Genomic DNA, 16,879 nt, shown 5'->3' with positions numbered 1-16,879 from the left:
TACATTTTAATTTATTTTTATTTTTTTGAGACAGTCTCACTCTGTCACCCAGGCTGGAGTGTGGAGTGCAGTGTCAGGATCTTGGCTCCCTGCAACCTCCACCTTCCGGGTTCAAGTGATTCTCCTACCTCAGCCTCCTGAGTAGCTGGGATTATAGGTGCGCGCCACCACACCTGGCTAATTTTTGTATTTTTAGTAGAGATGGAGTTTCACCACCTTGGCCAGTCTGGTCTCAAATTCCTGACTTCAGGTGATCTGCCTGCCTCGGCCTCCCGAAGTGCTGCAATTACAGGCGTGAGCCACCGTACCCGGCCCAGTTACATTTTTAATGACTGAGAAAGGATCTTTTATCATCATCTGCCTCAGCTTGAGTCATTATGGATCTTGGCACATGGAGAGCTTTTTGAAAAACCTTTCTGGTTTATAAAAATGTTGGATAATGATGAGAATTGGAATAATGGCCAGTTTTGTAGGTGGACGTTCACTGGGTGCCACCTACCACCAGGCATCCTTCTGAGCACCCTTTTAATCCTCACTGAAACCTTGTGCCAAGGCAGGTGGTTAGTGGCCCCAATCTGTAGACGAGGAGGCCAGGCACGGTGGCTCATGCCTGTAATCTCAGCACTTTGGGAGGCTGAGGCGGGTGGGACACCTGAGGTCAGGAGTTCAAGACCAGCCTCGCTAACATGGTGAAATCCCATCTCTACTAAAAATACAAAATAATTAGCTGGGCATGGTGGCAATCACCTGTAATCCCAGCTACTCAGGAGGCTGAGACCAGAGAATCTCTTGAACCCAGAGAGGCGGAGGTTGCAGTGAGCCGAGATTGCACCATTGTACTCCAGCCTGGGCAACAAGAGCGAAACTCCATCTCCAAAAAAAAAAAAAAGATGAGGAAACTGAGAAACAAGGTCAAGTGCCCAGCACTCAAAGTGGCAGAGCCAGCGGTGGAACTTGGGCAGAGCTGCAGAGAAGCCTGCCACTTGGTTAAAAGATTATGTCCAACGGGCCGGGCCGGGCGCAGTGGCTCACGCCTGTAATCCCAGCACTTTGGGAGGCCGAGGCGGGCGGATCACAAGGTCAGGAGATCGAGACCATCCTGGCTAACACTGTGAAACTCCGTTGCTACTAAAAATACAAAAAATTAGCTGGGCGAGGTGGCGGGCGCCTGTAGTCCCCGCTACTCGGGAGGCTGAGGCAGGAGAATGGCATGAACCTGGGAGGCTGAGCTTGCAGTGAGCCGAGATCCGGCCACTGCACTCCAGCCTGGGCGACAGAGCGAGACTCCATCTCCAAAAAAAAAAAAAAAAAAAAAAAAAAGATTATGTCCAGTGGTTTTCCTATGAGTGAGTGTCTTTGCACATGTTTGAAAACTGGTAAGAAAAGATGACTTATTGGAAGGGAGCAGATTGATGGTTTTAATTGGGTGCCGACTATTCACTAAAAGTGAGCCAAGACACACCTGTGTGCTTGCTTCTATGGAGATGTGCCTTGGGAGGTGATGCCAGGCGTAGGGAGTGGGTGTCTGAGCCTCCTTCCTGAGCTGCTGTTTGTCTTGAGCTTAAGGGTCTGTAGGGACTCTCTGCCTCCTCTGCTGGTTACCACCTACTCTTCCCCCCCGCCCCCAGAGGTGGTGGGGGGGGTCTCACTATGTTGTCGAGGGTGGTCTTGAACTCCTGACCTCATGCCTTGGCCTCCCAAAGTGCTGGGATTACAGGCACGAGCCACCGCACCTGGCCAGCATCTCACTTTTAATAGTGGAGCTGTGGCCAGGTGCGGTGGCTCATGTCTGTTATCCTAGCACTTTGGGAGGCCAAGGTGGGAGGATCACTTGAAGCCAGGAGTTTGAGGTCAGCCTGGGCAACATAGCAAGACCCATTCTCTACAAAAAATAGAAAAAATTAGCTGGGCATGGTGATACATGCCTACAGTCTTAGCTACTTGGGAGGCTGAGCCAGGAAGATAGCTTGAGCCCAGGAAGTCATGAAACACCAGGAGCGTGGTCTAGGTCTTGCTGCTCGCCACACAGAAAGCCAGTTACTGAGGATGAGTATTGCCAAGGAAGAGGCTTTAATCAGATGGTGCAGCCGAGGAGATGGTAACCTATCCTCAAACTCATCTCGCTGATGGACTAAAACTAGGGGTTTATATAGCAGGGAAGAAATGTAGCAATGTGTAAAAAACAGGAACTAGGGAGGGCAAGGACGCACCTGTAGTGGTCTGGTGATTTTCAGATCTTTGATACTTTTTTGAGAGGCCTAAATGTCCTTTTCTGAGGAAGGAACTCACATAAATAAGTTTGAAGCTTTAACAGCAGATGGTCAATTTCACTTGATCCAAAAACAACTGTCTGGGACTCTTGAGCCGATTTCTCCATGATCCTGCCACAGCACTCCAGCCTGGGCCATACAGCAAGACCTTGTCTCAAAAAAAAAAAAAAAAAAAAAGAAAGAAAGAAAAGAAAAAAGAAAGAAAGAAAGAAAAATATAGTGGAGGTTCAGGAGACAACTCTGAGTCCATTTGAAATGGGAAGTTCCCTTGTCCCCCTCGCAGGGCGTGTGATGGGGAGTGGCTCGCTTCTTCAGTGCTCCGCTGCTCAGACCTCTGGGAAAGCATACAGACAGGCAGGCTGTGGGGCTCTGACCTCATGGCAGTGTCTGGGGTGGATGTTTACAGCTCTGTGTGTTATAGGGTGCTCTCTCAGTTTGCTGTCTGTGGGCGGCTTATGTTAACCAGCTCAATTAGATCCCCTTCCTTTTCACAAGGACAGAGGGCTTTCTGTATCCCGGGTTCTTGCCTTGGCGTTCCGGAAGAATCAGATCACACGTGGGTTTGGAAAATGAGTGCAAGGTTTGATTGAGTGCACGTGTGTGCCTGCCCTGCCCTTCTCTCTCCCTTTAAGGCTTTTTGTTGTTTTAGTGTCAATGTCAGTGGTTTAATTACAAAGTAAATGACCAAATCCTAACTTGCGGTTCCCAGGTTCTGTGCTGCGCCCCCTCCAACATCGCCGTGGACAATCTGGTGGAGCGCCTAGCTCTGTGTAAGCAGCGGATCCTGCGCCTGGGGCACCCCGCCCGCCTCCTGGAGTCCATTCAGCAGCACTGCCTGGATGCGGTTGTAGCACGGAGCGACAGCGCCCAGATTGTTGCTGACATCAGGAAGGACATCGACCAGGTCTTTGTAGGTGTCCTGGCCAGGGTCCGCGTGAGGCGTGGGCTTCTGATCCGCAGTCTTTTGAAGGAGCAGATTTATCTACATTCCTCTTGCTCTTCTCTTGCTTCTGTCGATTCCTTTAATAATTTAAAAAATGGGGCTGCCTTTTTTGTTTTTTTTTTTGAGACGGAGTTTTGCTCTCATTGCCCAGGCTGGAGTGCAGTGGTATAATCTCGGCTCACTGCAACCTCCGCCTCCCGGGTTCAAGCGATTCTCCTGCCTCAGCCTCCCGAGTAGCTGGGACTACAGCTGCGTGTCACCATGCCTGGCTAATTTTTCTATTTTTAGTTGAGATGGGGTTTCATCATATTGGTCATGCTGGTCTTGAACTCCTGACCTCAGGTGATCTGCCCGCCTTGGCCTCTCAAAGTGCTGGGATTACAGGTGTGAGCCACCACACTTGACCTTTTTTTTTTTTTTTTTGAGATGGAGTCTCGCTCTGTCACCCAGGCTAGAGTGCAGTGGCGCTGTCTTTGCTCACTGCAGCCTCTGCCTCCTGGGTTCACCTCACCCTCTCAAGTAGCTGGGACCACAGGCATGTGCCACCACACCCAGCTAATTTTTTAATTTTTAGTAGAGACGGAGTTTCGCCATGTGGGCCAGGCTGGTCTCGAACTCCTGACCTTAAGTGATCCACTCGCCTCAGCCTCACAAAGTGCTGGATTACAGGTGTGAACCACTTCACCTGGCCAGGGCTGCCTATTTTTGATAGAGAATTATACTTAGCATTTAACAGAGACTCAGCTGTCTTCAGAGCACTTGGTTAGTAGGTGTGAGGAATTGTAAATAAAACATTTTCCAGCTGGATGCAGTGTCTTACGCCTGCAATCCCAGCACTTTGGGAGGCCAAGGTAGGCAGATCAGTTGAGGATAGGAGTTCAAGACCAGCCTGGCCCACATGGTGAAACCTCATCTCTACTAAAAATACAAAAATTAGCTGGGCATGGTGGCGGGCACCTGTAATCCCAGCTACTTGGGAGGCTGAGGCAGGACAATCTCTTGAACCTGGGAGGTGGAGGTTGCAGTGAGCCATGGCCACTCCACTGCACTGTAGCCTCAGTGGTAGAGCAAGACTGCATCTCAAAAAAAAAAAAAAAAAAACAAGCAAACATTTTCCTGGGTGTCTTTCTGTCTGGTCCTGTTATCTTTCTAGTAGTGGCAATGGGAGAAACATAGCTTGAAAATAAACATTGAAAAAACTGGCATCCTCCTAGTGCTTTCCGTCCATTTCACCTTTCACCTCCTCCTTGTGAGAGAGGGTGCCAGTCGACTGGAGAAGTAGGGCGGTGGTGGGTTCATTCCGTTTGAGAGGGCCTTTTCCTCCCAGCCCAACACTTCTAAGCTCTTTGGTTCTCCCGTGTACACTTTGCTGTAGTATCTGTGCTCATGTCCTGTCCTGTGTGCTCACTGTCAGCACCTGCACCCCTCGATATCCTAGCCCCGGAGGAGTGATGGCAGCAGGCAGGCTGCCGGGAGCCAGTCTTTGCACTAATGTCTGTGCTCACTTCTTGTCCTGTGTGCTCACTGTCAGCACCTGCACCCCTCAGTATCCTAGCCCTGGAGGAGTGATGGCAGCAGGGAGGGTGCTGGGAGCCAGTCTTTGCACTAATGTCTGTGCTCATGTCCTGTCCTGTGTGCTCACGGTTGGCACCTGCACCCCTCAGTGTCCTACCCTCAGAGGAGTGGCGGCAGCAGGGAGGGTCCTGGGAGCCAGTGTTTGCTATGGGCCTGTGGCGTCGAGGCTGCCTGGGTGGCAGCGTGGGGATGGGCCACCTACTGGGAGGTGGAGGAAGGATAGATGCATGTCACGCAGGTTTGAGATGGCGGAGGAATATGTGTGATGTTGTTTGCTCATCACAAATGTAGGTGATTTCATTTCCTGATGAAATTGGTGCTTTTGGGGATTTTCTTTCTCTGTAAATTATGCACAATAAAACACCTTCTATCACCCCTGCTAAAATTCCATCCCCTAAAGTAGAAATCACAAATAAAGAAAGGTTACTTTTTTTTTTTTTAAGACAGAATCTTGCTCTGTCACCCAGGCTGGAGTGCAGTGGCATGATCTCGGCTCACTGCAACTTCCGCCTCCTGAGTTCAAGCAATTTTCCTGCCTCAGCCTCCCGAGTAGCTGGGACTACAGGCATGCACCACCATGCCTGGCTAATTTTTTGTATTTTTAGTAGAGACGGGGTTTCGCTATGTTAACCAGGATGGTCTCGATCTCCTGACCTCGTGATCCGCCTGCCTCAGCCTCCCAAAATGCTGGGATTACAGGCATGAGCCACCACGTCCAGCCAGTTCCATCTTTTTGAGATATTAAAGTGAGGTTTTGATTATGGGTTGAAAAATTTTTTTAATCTCTTGAAAAATGTAGAATAATATGTGAAGGGCCGGGCGCGGTGGCTTAAGCCTGTAATCCCAGCACTTTGGGAGGCCGAGACGGGTGATCACGAGGTCAGGAGATCACGACCATCCTGGCTAACACGGTGAAACCCCATCTCTACTAAAAAATACAAAAAACTCCCCGGGGGAGGTGGCGGGCGCCTGTAGTCCCAGCTACTTGGGAGGCTGAGGCAGGAGAAGGGTGTGAACCCAGGAGGCGGAGCTTGCAGTGAGCTGAGATCCGGCCACTGCACTCCAGCCCGGGCGACAGAGCGAGACTCCGTCTCAAAAAAAAAAAAAGGAATGATATGTGAAGCTCTTCCATTCGTAAGCTCCTACAACCCAAATCCTGAGGTAGGCAGGCACTGTTTCTTCCCCAGGATCAAATGCCTCTGTGCAGGGCAGGGCTGGTCCAATTTCTGGTCTCCTCGGAGTTAAAAACGTGGTCTCTTTCCAGGACTTAAAATGTCCCTTACTGTGACTTCAAGGCAAGTAAGGATGTAAGGTGCTTAGTTGTGTGCGTGTATCTGTGTCTTTTTCAAGGAAGATTTCTGAGTGTTTTTTAAGGAGCTTATTGAACTAGACCAAATGATGTAAATAGAAGCACTTCATTAATAGAGTTGAAGAAGTACAAAGTTGGATTGAAGTAAGTGTATCTTCTTTGTTTTTCTTTATAGGTGAAAAACAAAAAGACCCAGGATAAGAGAGAAAAAAGTAATTTTCGAAATGAAGTTAAGCTGTTAAGAAAAGAACTGAAGGGGAGGGAAGAAGCAGCTATACTCGAGAGCCTCACTTCGGCAAACGTGGTCCTTGCAACAAACACAGGTGAGGGGGCGTCTCCATCCTGCCCGTGTGGCCTCGGAAAAGGAGTTGGGGTGTGTTCCCTCTTCTGTTTTCCGAAAGAGTTTGTTTGGAATTGGTATTTCTTTCTTAAAAGTTGGGTAGAGTTCACTAGTGAAGCCCTCCGCACCTGGAATTGTCTTCATAGAGAGATTTTGAACTACAAATTCAACTTCTTCAATAGGTAAAGGGCTGTTCAGGTTCTCTTCTTCCATGAGCTTGTAGCTTTCAAGAAGTTTGTCCATTTCATCTAAATTGTTGAATTTAGAGGCATGAAGTGGTTCCTAATATGCCCTTATTCTTTTACTATCTGCAGAATCTGTCACGATATAACCTGTGTTACTCCTGATACTGGTTTGTGTGTTCTTTTTTTTCCTGCTCTTGTGGCTGGAGGTTTTTTTTTTTTTTTAATTTAGATTTTATATATACATATATATGTATTTTAAGAGACACGATCTCTGCCAGGTGCAGTGGCTCACACCTGTAATCCCAGCGCTTTGGGATGCCAACGTGGGTGGATCACCTGAGGTCAGGAGTTTGAGACCTGCCTGGCCAACGTGGCAAAACCCCGTCTCTACTAAAAATACAAAAATTAGCCAGGAGTTGTGGTATGCACCTGTAATTCCAGCTACTCTGGAGGCTGAGGTAGGAGAATCACTGGAATCCTAGAGGCGGAGGTTGCAGTGAACCAAGATCGCGCCACTGCACTCCAGCCTGGGTGGAGAGCGAGACTCCACCTCAAAAAAATAAAAACCCCAAAACCAAAAAAACAAAGCAAAACTAAAAAAGAGACAGGGTCTCACTATGTTGCCCAGGCTGGTCTCAAACTCCTGGGCTCAAGGGATTCCCCTGCCTCAGCCTCCTAAAGTGCTGGGATTATAGGCGTGACCCACCCCGTCCGGCCTGGCTGGAGGTTTTAATTGATCTTCCCAAAGAACCAGCTTTTGCTTTTTCTCTGTTGTTTTTCTGTTTCATTTATTTCCACGTTAATCTTTATTGTTTTCTGTTTGCTTGGGCTTGTTCTTTTTCTTGCTTCCTAATGTAGAAGCTGAGATCATTGATTTGAGACCTTTCTTTTTTTCTGATACGAGCATTTAGCTCCATAAATGTCTCCCTAAGTACTGCTTTTGTGGCATCCCACAAATTCTGATATGTTATATTGCATTCATTTCAAAATGCTATCTAATTTGCCTTTTGGTTTTTTAGAAATGTTATATAGTTTCCAAATAGTTGGGAAATTTCTAGACATATTCAGTTGTTGATCTGCTTTCTCTGTAGGTAATATATAGGTGGGCCTTGCTTTGTTACCCAGTTGACAGTGCCTGCTGTTTGTTCTTTGTTACATTTTCCTCCTCTTCTGCTTTCTTTTAATTAATTAATTGAACATTTCTTTTTTTTTTTTACATAAGTTCTCATTATGCCCCATAATTAAAGATTTCTTAGGATTTTATTTTTATTTATTTATTTATTTTTAAAAGATGATTTGTAGCAACAAGTTCTTGCTATGTGGCCCAGGCTAGTCTCGGACTCCTGGACTCCGGACTCCTGGACTCCGGACTCCTGGACTCCGGACTCCTGGACTCCTCCCACCTTGGCCACCTTGGTGCTGGGATTATAGGCATGAACCGTCATGCCTGGCCTATTTTTGTTTTGTTGGCTTGTTAGCTATATATGTTTATTTGATTCTTTTAGTAGTTATTTTAGGCCTTGCAGTATGTGTCTTTAAATCATCATGGTCTATTCATATGCCACTTCACAAAGAGTATAGGGCTTTATGATTGCAAGCTAACCTTTCTCTCCTGTTAGCATTTATGCTTTTGTCATTTGTTTTTCTTATACGTATATTCTAAACCTTACAATACTTGTTTTAATGGTGAGTTATCTTTAAAGAGATTTAAATAATAAGAAAAGTGTCTTGTGTATTTGCCCATGTGGTTACCACTTTTGGTGCTTTGTTTTCTTTTGGTTTAGGTGGTGTATTTCCATGTGGTATCATTTTCCTTCCACCTGAAAGGCGTCCATGGTCATTTCTTGTAGTGTGGGTCAGCCGGTGATGAAGTCTAACAGCTTTTATATGTCTGAAAATAGCTTGATTTCACCTGCAGTTTTGAAAGATATTTTTGCTGGGTGAGAATTCTAGATTAACACTTTTCCTTGCACTATTTTAAAGATGTCGTCCACTGTCATCTGCCTGAGTATTTCTGAAGAGAAATCTGTCATCCTTATCTTTGTGCCTTTGTGTATAATGTGTCTTTTTTCTTCTGTCTGCATTTAAGATTTTTTTCGGCCGGGTGCGGTGGCTCACACCTGTAATCTCAGCACTTTGGGAGGCCAAGGTGGGTGGATCACCTGAGGTCAGGAGTCCAAGACCCGCCTGGCCCACATGGTGAAACCCTGTCTCTACTAAAAGTATAAAAAAAATTAACCAGCTGTGGTGGTGGGTGCCTGTAATCCCAGATGCTGAGGTAGGAGAATCGCTTGAACCTGGAGGTGGAGATTGCAGTGAGCTCAGATTGCACCACTGCACTCCAGCCTGGATGACAGAGCCAGACTCCGTCTCAAAAAAAAAAAAGAAAGAAAATGATGCTTTCTTTTTCACTGGTTTTAAGCAATTTGACTACAATTTGCCCTGGTGCTGTTTGCTTCATGGTTGGTTGGTTTTTTGTTTTTTGTTTTTTTGTTTTTTGAGGCAGAGTCTCACTCTGTTACCCAGGCTGGAGTGCAGTGGTGCTATCTTGGCTCACTGCAACCTCCGCCTCCCAGATTCAAGTGATTCTCCTGCCTCTCAGCCTCCCGAGTAGCTGGGATTACAGGCGCCTGCCACCATACCTGGCTAATTTTTGTATTTTTAGTAGAGACGGGGTTTCACCATATTGGCCAGGCTGGTCTCAAACTCCTGACCTCATGATCCGCCTGCCTCGGCCTCCTAGAGTAGTAGGATTACAGGCATGAGCCACTGTGCCCGGCCTCATGTTTTTTAAAATTGTGGTGAGAACACAACATGAGATCTACCCTCTGAAATGTTTAAGTATACAACGTAATATTGTTAACTACAGGCATCATGTTGTGCAGCGAATCTGTAGAATTTATCTTGCACAGCTGAACCTCTATACCTGCTTATTACTGTGTGTCTCAGTTCACTCGTTTCCTTCTTTCATGCCTAATCTAACATCTGTCCCATCCAGTGTAACTTTCATCTGACATCCAGAAATAAGATTTGAGTCTTTTTATATCTTTGATGTTTTCACTTAATTTTTTAACATTTGGAATACAACTCTAATAACTCTTTTGAATGTTCTAGACTATCATTTCTATCACCTGTGTCATTTTTGGTCTCTTTCAGTGAACTGTTCCCCTCGAGTGGTTGTGCTTTCCTACCTTTTTGCCGGCCTGCTAGTGTTGGTTTGGATACCGGACACTGGGGATTTTATGTTGTTGCATGCTGAGTATTGAATATTTTTGGATTGCTAAGATTTTTTTTTTTTTTTTTTTTTTTTTGAGAGTGTCTTGCTCTGTCACCCAGGCTGGAGTGCAGTGGTGCAATCCTGGCTCACTGCAGTCTCTAGAGTAGCTCTGACTACAGGCACGCACTACCATGCTTGGCTAATTTTTGTGTTTTTAGTAGAGGTGAGGTTTCACCATGTTGGCCAGGCTGGTCTCAAACTCCTGACCTCAAGTGATCTGCCTGCTTTGGCCTCCCAAAGTGCTGGGATTCGTGTGAGCCACCATGCCCAGTCTCCTATAATATTCTTGCGCTTGGTTTTAGGAAGCAGTAAATTTACTTGTAAACAGTTTAATCCTTTTGAGTTTTAACTTTTGAGATGTGTTAGGGTCTGGATCAGTGCTTAGTCCAGGGTTAATATTCCCCTGTACCTAGGTAAGACCCTTTGAGCTTTCTCCCCAGTGCACCCTGCATCATGAGATTTTCGAGTTTGACGAATGGTATTAGGTACTAACTATTCCCAGCCTTGTGTGAGCACTGGGCACTTTTCTCTCATTGTTTTGGATGGTATTTTTTCCCGGGCTTGGAGTAGTTTTCTTGTAAGCATGTGCTAATCACAATGCCCAAGGGAGTCTGTCTGCAGCTCTCTAGGGTTTTTTCTCTCTGTGTAGAAGTCTCTTTGGCATTTTGTCCTGGAAACTCTGCCTGCGTTGGTCTCCACAGATTCTCAGCCTTGTCTCCTCAACTCAGGGAGCCTTCTAGGTTCCACCTGGCTGCCCCTTCTCTGTACTCTCTCCTGGAAACTCAAGGCAGAAAACGGGGGCAACTCCAGGGCTCACCTCCTTTGTCTGTCGTTAGTCAGGGGTTACTTTTCTTTGTTACCTGTTGTCTAGTGTCCTGAGGGGTGTGGTTTCGGTTATTTAAAAAAAATTTTAAATAGGTGGCCGGGTGGGTGTTATTTGAGATGGGAGAGTAAATGCAGTCCCTGCTCTTCCATCTAGGGCAGAGGTGGAGGACACACACTCTCTCGTAGCTGGGGGGGAGCACTCCTGTTACAGAGCCGCGCACCTTGTGACTGTTGTGGGAATCTTGTCAGCTGCCCTTTTGGGGTTTAGGCATGTGTTTGTGAGACCTCTGGGTTGTTCCTGTGTGCTAATAGTACCACAAAGGTAGCAACTGAAAACAACCCATGTTTATTATTCTACAGTTTTTCTGGGCGGAGAGCCCAGGCCCGGCTGAACGAGGTGCTCTCCTCAGACTCTCATGAGGCTGCGATCCAGGTGTCAGTGGGGGCTGCAGTCTCATCTGAAACTTGCCTGGAAAGGATCCACCTTCAGGCTCATGTGGTTGTTGGCAGCGTTCAGTTCCCTATGGGTTCTTGCTGGGTGTTGGCTGGAGGCCGCTCCTAGCTGCCTGCCCCGTAGGCCTTGCCAGCGTGGCTGCTAGCTTCCTAAAAGCCAGCAAGAGACACAGTCTCCTAGCACAGTGGATTATCGTCTTAATGTAAGGTTATCGAGGATGCACACATCTCATCACCTTTGCCCTATTCTGTGGATTAGAAGCAAGTCCCAGGCCCCACCCATACTCGAGGGGAAGGGATTATGCAAGATGTGAATATCAGTAGCCAGGATCCTGGGGCGTACCTTAAAGCAAGCTTGTCCAGCCGAAGGCCTGCAGGCCACATGCAGCCCAGGATACTTTGAATGTGGCCCAACACAAATTTGTAAACTTTCTTAAAACATTATGAGATTTGTGTGTGTGTGATTTTTTTTTTTTTAAACTCATCAGCTAGTGTTAATGTTAGCATATTTTATGTGTAGCCCAAGATAATTCTTCTTCTTTTAATATGGCCCTGGGAAGCCAAAAGATTGCATATCCCTGCCTTAGAGTCTGTTTGCTGCAACCTCTCAGCTGGTGGACTGCTCTAAGGAACAGAGTCCAGATTCTTTTTTTTTTTTTTTTTTGAGACAGCGTCTCACTCTGTTACCCAGGCTGGAGAGCAGTGGCACAATCTTGGTTCACTGCAGCTTCTGCCTCTCGGTTTCAGGTGATTCTTGTGCCTCAGCCTCCTGAGAAGCTGGAATTGCAGGCGCATGCCATCATGCCCAGCTAATTTTTTTTTTTTAGTATTTTTTTGTAGAGACAGGATTTCACTATGTTGGCCAGGCTGGTCTCGAACTTCTGACCTCCAATGATCTGCCCACCTTGGCCTCCCAAAGTGCTGGGATTATAGGAGTGAGCCACCACACCTGGCTAGGTTCTAATTGGCTTTATAGTTATTGCTTTATCCAGTTGTATTTTAAATCAGACAGGAGAAAAAGAGTCACAAGCAGAAAATACATTTATGGGGTCTTTTATATTTACCCATGTATAGTTTATTTATATATAGTACCCTTTATTTCTTCATGTAGATTTGAGTTACTATCTCCAAAGGACTCGCTTTGGTGTTCCTTGAAGGGCAGGTTTGCTGTGGCAGATTCTCTAAGCTCATCTTTATCTGGACATGTCTTAGTTTCTCCTTCATTTTTGAAGGATAGTCTTGCTGGGTATAGAATTCTTGGTTGACAGTTTTTTCAGCCCTTTGAACATGTCATTCCACTGCCTGCACAGTCTCTGATGGGAAAGCAGCTATTGCTCTCATTGGGGTCTCCTTATATGTGACAGGTTGCTACTCTATTGCTGCTTTCAAGTGTTGTCTTTTGTCTTTTGAGGGGGTGATTACGATGTGTTAGGTGTGGATCTCTGTGAGTAAATTACGTGGAGTTTGTGGAGCTTCTTGGATGTTTAGATTCATGTTTTTCATCAAATTTGGGGAGTTTTCAGCCATCATTTTTTCAGGTATTCTTTCTGCCCTTATTCTACTGTCCCCTACATCTAGAACTCCCATTATGAATCCATTGATTCACTTGATAGTGCCCCACAGGTCTCTGAAGCTCTGTTCATTTTCCTCCATTTTTTTTTTTTTCTGATCTTCAGGCTGGATCTTCTCAATGGATCTCTCTTCATGTTTGCTGATCGTTCTGTCCTGTTGAATCCTTCTAGTGAATTTCAGTTATACTTTTCAACTCCAGAATTTCTGTGTGGTACTTTTTTTTTTTTTTTTTTGAGATGGAGTCTCGCTCTGTCACCAGACTGGAGTGCAGTGGCGTGATCTCAGCCCACTGCAACCTCTGCCTCCCAGGTTCAAACAGTTCTCCTGCCTCAGCCTCCTGAGTAGCTGGGTCTACAGGCGTGTGCCACCACGCCCAGCTAATTTTTATATTTTTAGTGAGATGGGGTTTCACCATGTTGGCCAAGATGGTCTCTATCTCTTGACCTCATGATCTGCCCACCTCAGCCTCCCAAAGTGCTGGGATTACAGGCATGAGCCACCATACCGGCCTCTGTGTGGTACTTCTTAAAAAAAATTATTTCTGTCTCTTTATTGATGTTTTCTTACTTGGTGAGACAGTATTCTCATACTTTATTTCTTTAGACTTGGTTCCCTTTTGCTGTTTGGACATACTTAGAATTGCTGATATTTCAAGTCTTTGTCTAGTAAGATCAGCATCTGGGCTTTCTCAAGTATCCGGTGTATTTATTTATTTAATTTTTTGGAGATGGAGTCTCACTCTGTCGCTCAGGCTGGAGTGCCATAGTGTGATCTCGGCCTGCTGCAACCTCTATCTCCTGGGTTCAAGTGATTCTCCTGCCTTAGCCTCCCGAGTAGCTGGGATTACAGGCGTCTGCTACCACGCCTGGCTAATTTTTGTATTTTTAGTAGAGATGGGGTCACCATGTTGGCCAAGCAGGTCTCAGACTCCTGACTCAGGTAATCCACCAACCTCTGCCTCCCAAAGTGCTGGGATTATAGGCATAAGCCACCACTCCTGGCCTCAAGTATCTGTTGACTGCCTTTTTTCCCCTGTATATTGGCCATATTTTGATGACTCTCTACGTGCCTTGTAGTTTTTTGTTGAAAATGAATCATTTTAAATAATAGAGTGTGACAACTCTGGAAATCAGGTTCTCTTCCCACCCCAGGGTTTGTTGTTATTGCCACTTGTTGTTTGTTTAGCGACTTTTCTGGACTAATTCTGTAAAATCTGTATTTTTTGTCTTTTGTGGCCACTAAAATCTAATATAGCTTAGTGACCAGCTAGTGATTAGACAGAAATCCCCCTGAACTCCTGGAGCCATAAATGCCCCAGTCTTTGCCGAGTGGCTCTGTGTGTGTGCTTGAGCATACTCTCACCACAGAGCCAGGCTCTTTGTGACTCTCAGCTTTCACTTCCTGTTTGTGCAGTCCCTTGAGCTGAGCCATAGGTGAGAGCTGAGGGCCTCCTGAGGTCTTTCCTGAGCCCTGTGCATGTGTGTGGTCTTCTAGATTCCCAGGAATATGTTGGAGCTTTTCAAAGCCCCCTGAGGATATCTCATTCCCCAGCTTAAAACTTTGTTTGGTTATCCTATCATTTGCTCCAACCATTATTTCCTTTCTTAGAAAACTGTGATGTTCAACAGTTACCTCTGATTGTTTTTGACAAACACCACCAGGGAAAAGGCTGTTTGCATCACATGAGCTCAGGTAAAGTCTTTTGAGTGTGGTCTACCAGAGGATTCCCAGACAGATGAGATAAGCACAGTTTTGGGAGTGGGGATTTGCAAGAATGCCAACCCTATTCTGCACTCCTGGGGCTGCCAGGTGCTGATTTTCACCCTGACTTCAGGCTGAGGGTTTCAAGGCTGCCATAGGATGGGGAGGGATGGCTGGGAATAGGGCAGGTTTCAGTGCCATGGAGCTCCCGTGCTGACGGGGATTCAAACGCTTTTCTGGAATGAACATTTCCCTGATTGCTGCAAGCCTTTGGCGAGTTTCCAGAGTTCTGAGAAAGTTGATTCTGACCATTTGCCGATGTCGTGTTGCTTTTGTGGAGGAGAGAATTCTCAGAGCTTGTGAGAATCTCTTTGCTGACATCCTTCTCTGGCTTCAAGGACAGCACTTGCTGGAAATCAGGAGGCACCCCCAGAGCCCCACAAGGTCAGCTTGTGGCCTGTGTGACCTTTCTGTTCCTTCCTGCCTTGTTGGGGAGCTAAATTCCTGGAAGTGCTTCTCCGTCACGAAGTCTGGTGTCTCTCTGTACTGTGAAGTCATATCTGTGACCTAAACACGTCTCTAATTATCCAAAGCCCAGTCAAGTTCTGTCTCCTCTGTGGGTGCTTTTGCTAGCCGTATCTGGAGAGTCAATCTTGAGAAATTTCTCAGTGTCTGTCTTCATCATGGCATTATGTACATATCATTAGCATAATTCACTCAGATGGAAGACAGAAAAGGTGGGAACTAACATCGATCACGTTTATGGAAACCTGCCTTCTCGTGCTGGGCACTTTATATGTTGTCCTTTGTGGTGCAGTCGCATGACATGCAGCCGTTGTCCATGTTTGTGGATGAGGAAACAGGCTTAGGGGTGGGAGGCTCGCCTAAGGCCCCACACTGTTTGCTGGAGATGGCATGGGGCCCGAGTCTTGCTCACAGGCTGAACTCTGCACCCTGCTGCTCCACGTCCCAGGAAGGAAAAGCTGCCACAGTGGATTTGTGTTGCCAAATGCATGGAGGCTTTTCTCTGGGTGAGTGGCCAGCAGTTGATTGTTCTGTATGTCCAAGAAAGTCACCTTTGAGGAGAATTAGGTTCTAAATTTAGAAAATAATTGAGTTACAATATTTAGAACTCAGACAGCATCCCTTGGGCTTGGGGTCGCAGCCCTGAAGGGGTGATTAATTTTGCCGATTGAAGGTCAGAAGGGCCTGTGGTCAGAGGACCCACTGTTTAAAACACAGGTGAGCTGGAACCATGAGTTCTAAAATGTCTTGGCCAAGTTTTTATTACAAGATACAAATGTATCCCACACAGTTGTAATACAAGCCTCGATGAAACCTCGATGAAACTCCGGCTTGGTGGTGTCTCCTCTGGTGTGGCTGCAGCTGTTGGGAAGCAGCCGTGCCCCTGGAGACTCCCGGCTCCCTCTTTCCACCAGGTGCGTCTGCCGACGGCCCCCTGAAGTTGCTGCCCGAGAACCACTTCGACGTGGTGGTCATTGACGAGTGTGCCCAGGCCCTTGAGGCGAGCTGCTGGATCCCCCTGCTGAAGGCCAGAAAGTGCATCCTGGCAGGCGATCACAAGCAACTGCCCCCCACCATAGTCTCTCACAAGTAAGACCCCTTTGCTGCACATGCCTGTCTCTGCCCCTGCTCCCCACCCCTTGATGCAGTCCTTCCAGGCTCACCAGGAGCCCCTGCGGTGCCTCCTTGGTGTGTTGCTCGGCACAGCTCCTACCCCGTCTTACAGCATTCATTCATCTGGACGTCAGATCTGTGAGGTCATGTGCTCCCTGAGGGTGGGGTCGCATCACCTTCATCTTTGTAGCCTCAGAACTGGACACAGGGCCTGGCACGTTCCTGGTGCTCCATCCCTGCTTGTTGAGTTGAGTATCCCCTCGAACCAGGCACGTTTGATGGTAGAGTGCCGTGAGAGCTGTGGGCCGGGCTAACTGGCCTCTGGATGGATGTGGGTTCTTAGGTTCTGTCGTCTTCAATCTGTAGACACATCCCTGGATGGAGGGCATCCAGGACAGAGACACAGCAAACCGCGATTCTGCCCTGTGGAGACACCTGAGGCCTGATGCAGTGGCCTGGCCCAGGCTGTCCTGGTGGAGAAAGTGCTGCCCACCCCTGGCCCCCTCTCACCTCTCCCCATACTACCCTGCGCTCACTGCTCCAGCCACACAGGCCTCGCTGGCCCCTCTGCCTGGGCCACTCCCGCCTGGGTGTGGTGGGCATGCCCTCCCTCCAGATGAACCCTCTGCATGGTATCCCTTGACTGCCCTTACACGAGGCCTGTGAACAGGCCCTGGCACATGGGCTGTCTTTGGACAAGCCCCTGTTCAGAAAGTTGTCCCTGAGGAACGAAACGCTTCAAGACTCCTGCATCCTGGCCCTTACTTCCACTGGGGGAAGATTGGTTTCTT

General features: G+C 47.2%; 1 protein-coding gene across 3 annotated transcripts in view; it reads left to right on the top strand.

The window, feature by feature from the left end:
- The window catches only part of IGHMBP2 (immunoglobulin mu DNA binding protein 2), a 36,101-nt gene that overhangs the window by 9,110 nt on the left and 10,112 nt on the right, over positions 1 to 16,879 (top strand). For all 3 annotated transcript variants that reach the window (XR_004053597.1, XM_010358430.2, XM_030917936.1), the window contains exons 6-8: positions 2,980 to 3,180; positions 6,273 to 6,420; positions 15,890 to 16,064. Coding sequence is in view for 2 of the 3 variants with exons in the window: in XM_010358430.2 (XP_010356732.1) it covers positions 2,980 to 3,180; positions 6,273 to 6,420; positions 15,890 to 16,064 (524 nt within the window). In the remaining variant the exon portion in view is untranslated. The remainder of the gene's footprint in view (positions 1 to 2,979; positions 3,181 to 6,272; positions 6,421 to 15,889; positions 16,065 to 16,879) is intronic.

This window comes from Rhinopithecus roxellana, chromosome 15, assembly GCF_007565055.1.
Source record: "Rhinopithecus roxellana isolate Shanxi Qingling chromosome 15, ASM756505v1, whole genome shotgun sequence".
In the NCBI taxonomy this organism is placed as follows: domain Eukaryota; kingdom Metazoa; phylum Chordata; class Mammalia; order Primates; family Cercopithecidae; genus Rhinopithecus; species Rhinopithecus roxellana.
The sequence above is the reverse complement of the archived record's forward strand: the minus strand, read 5'-3'. Positions and strand labels throughout refer to the sequence as shown.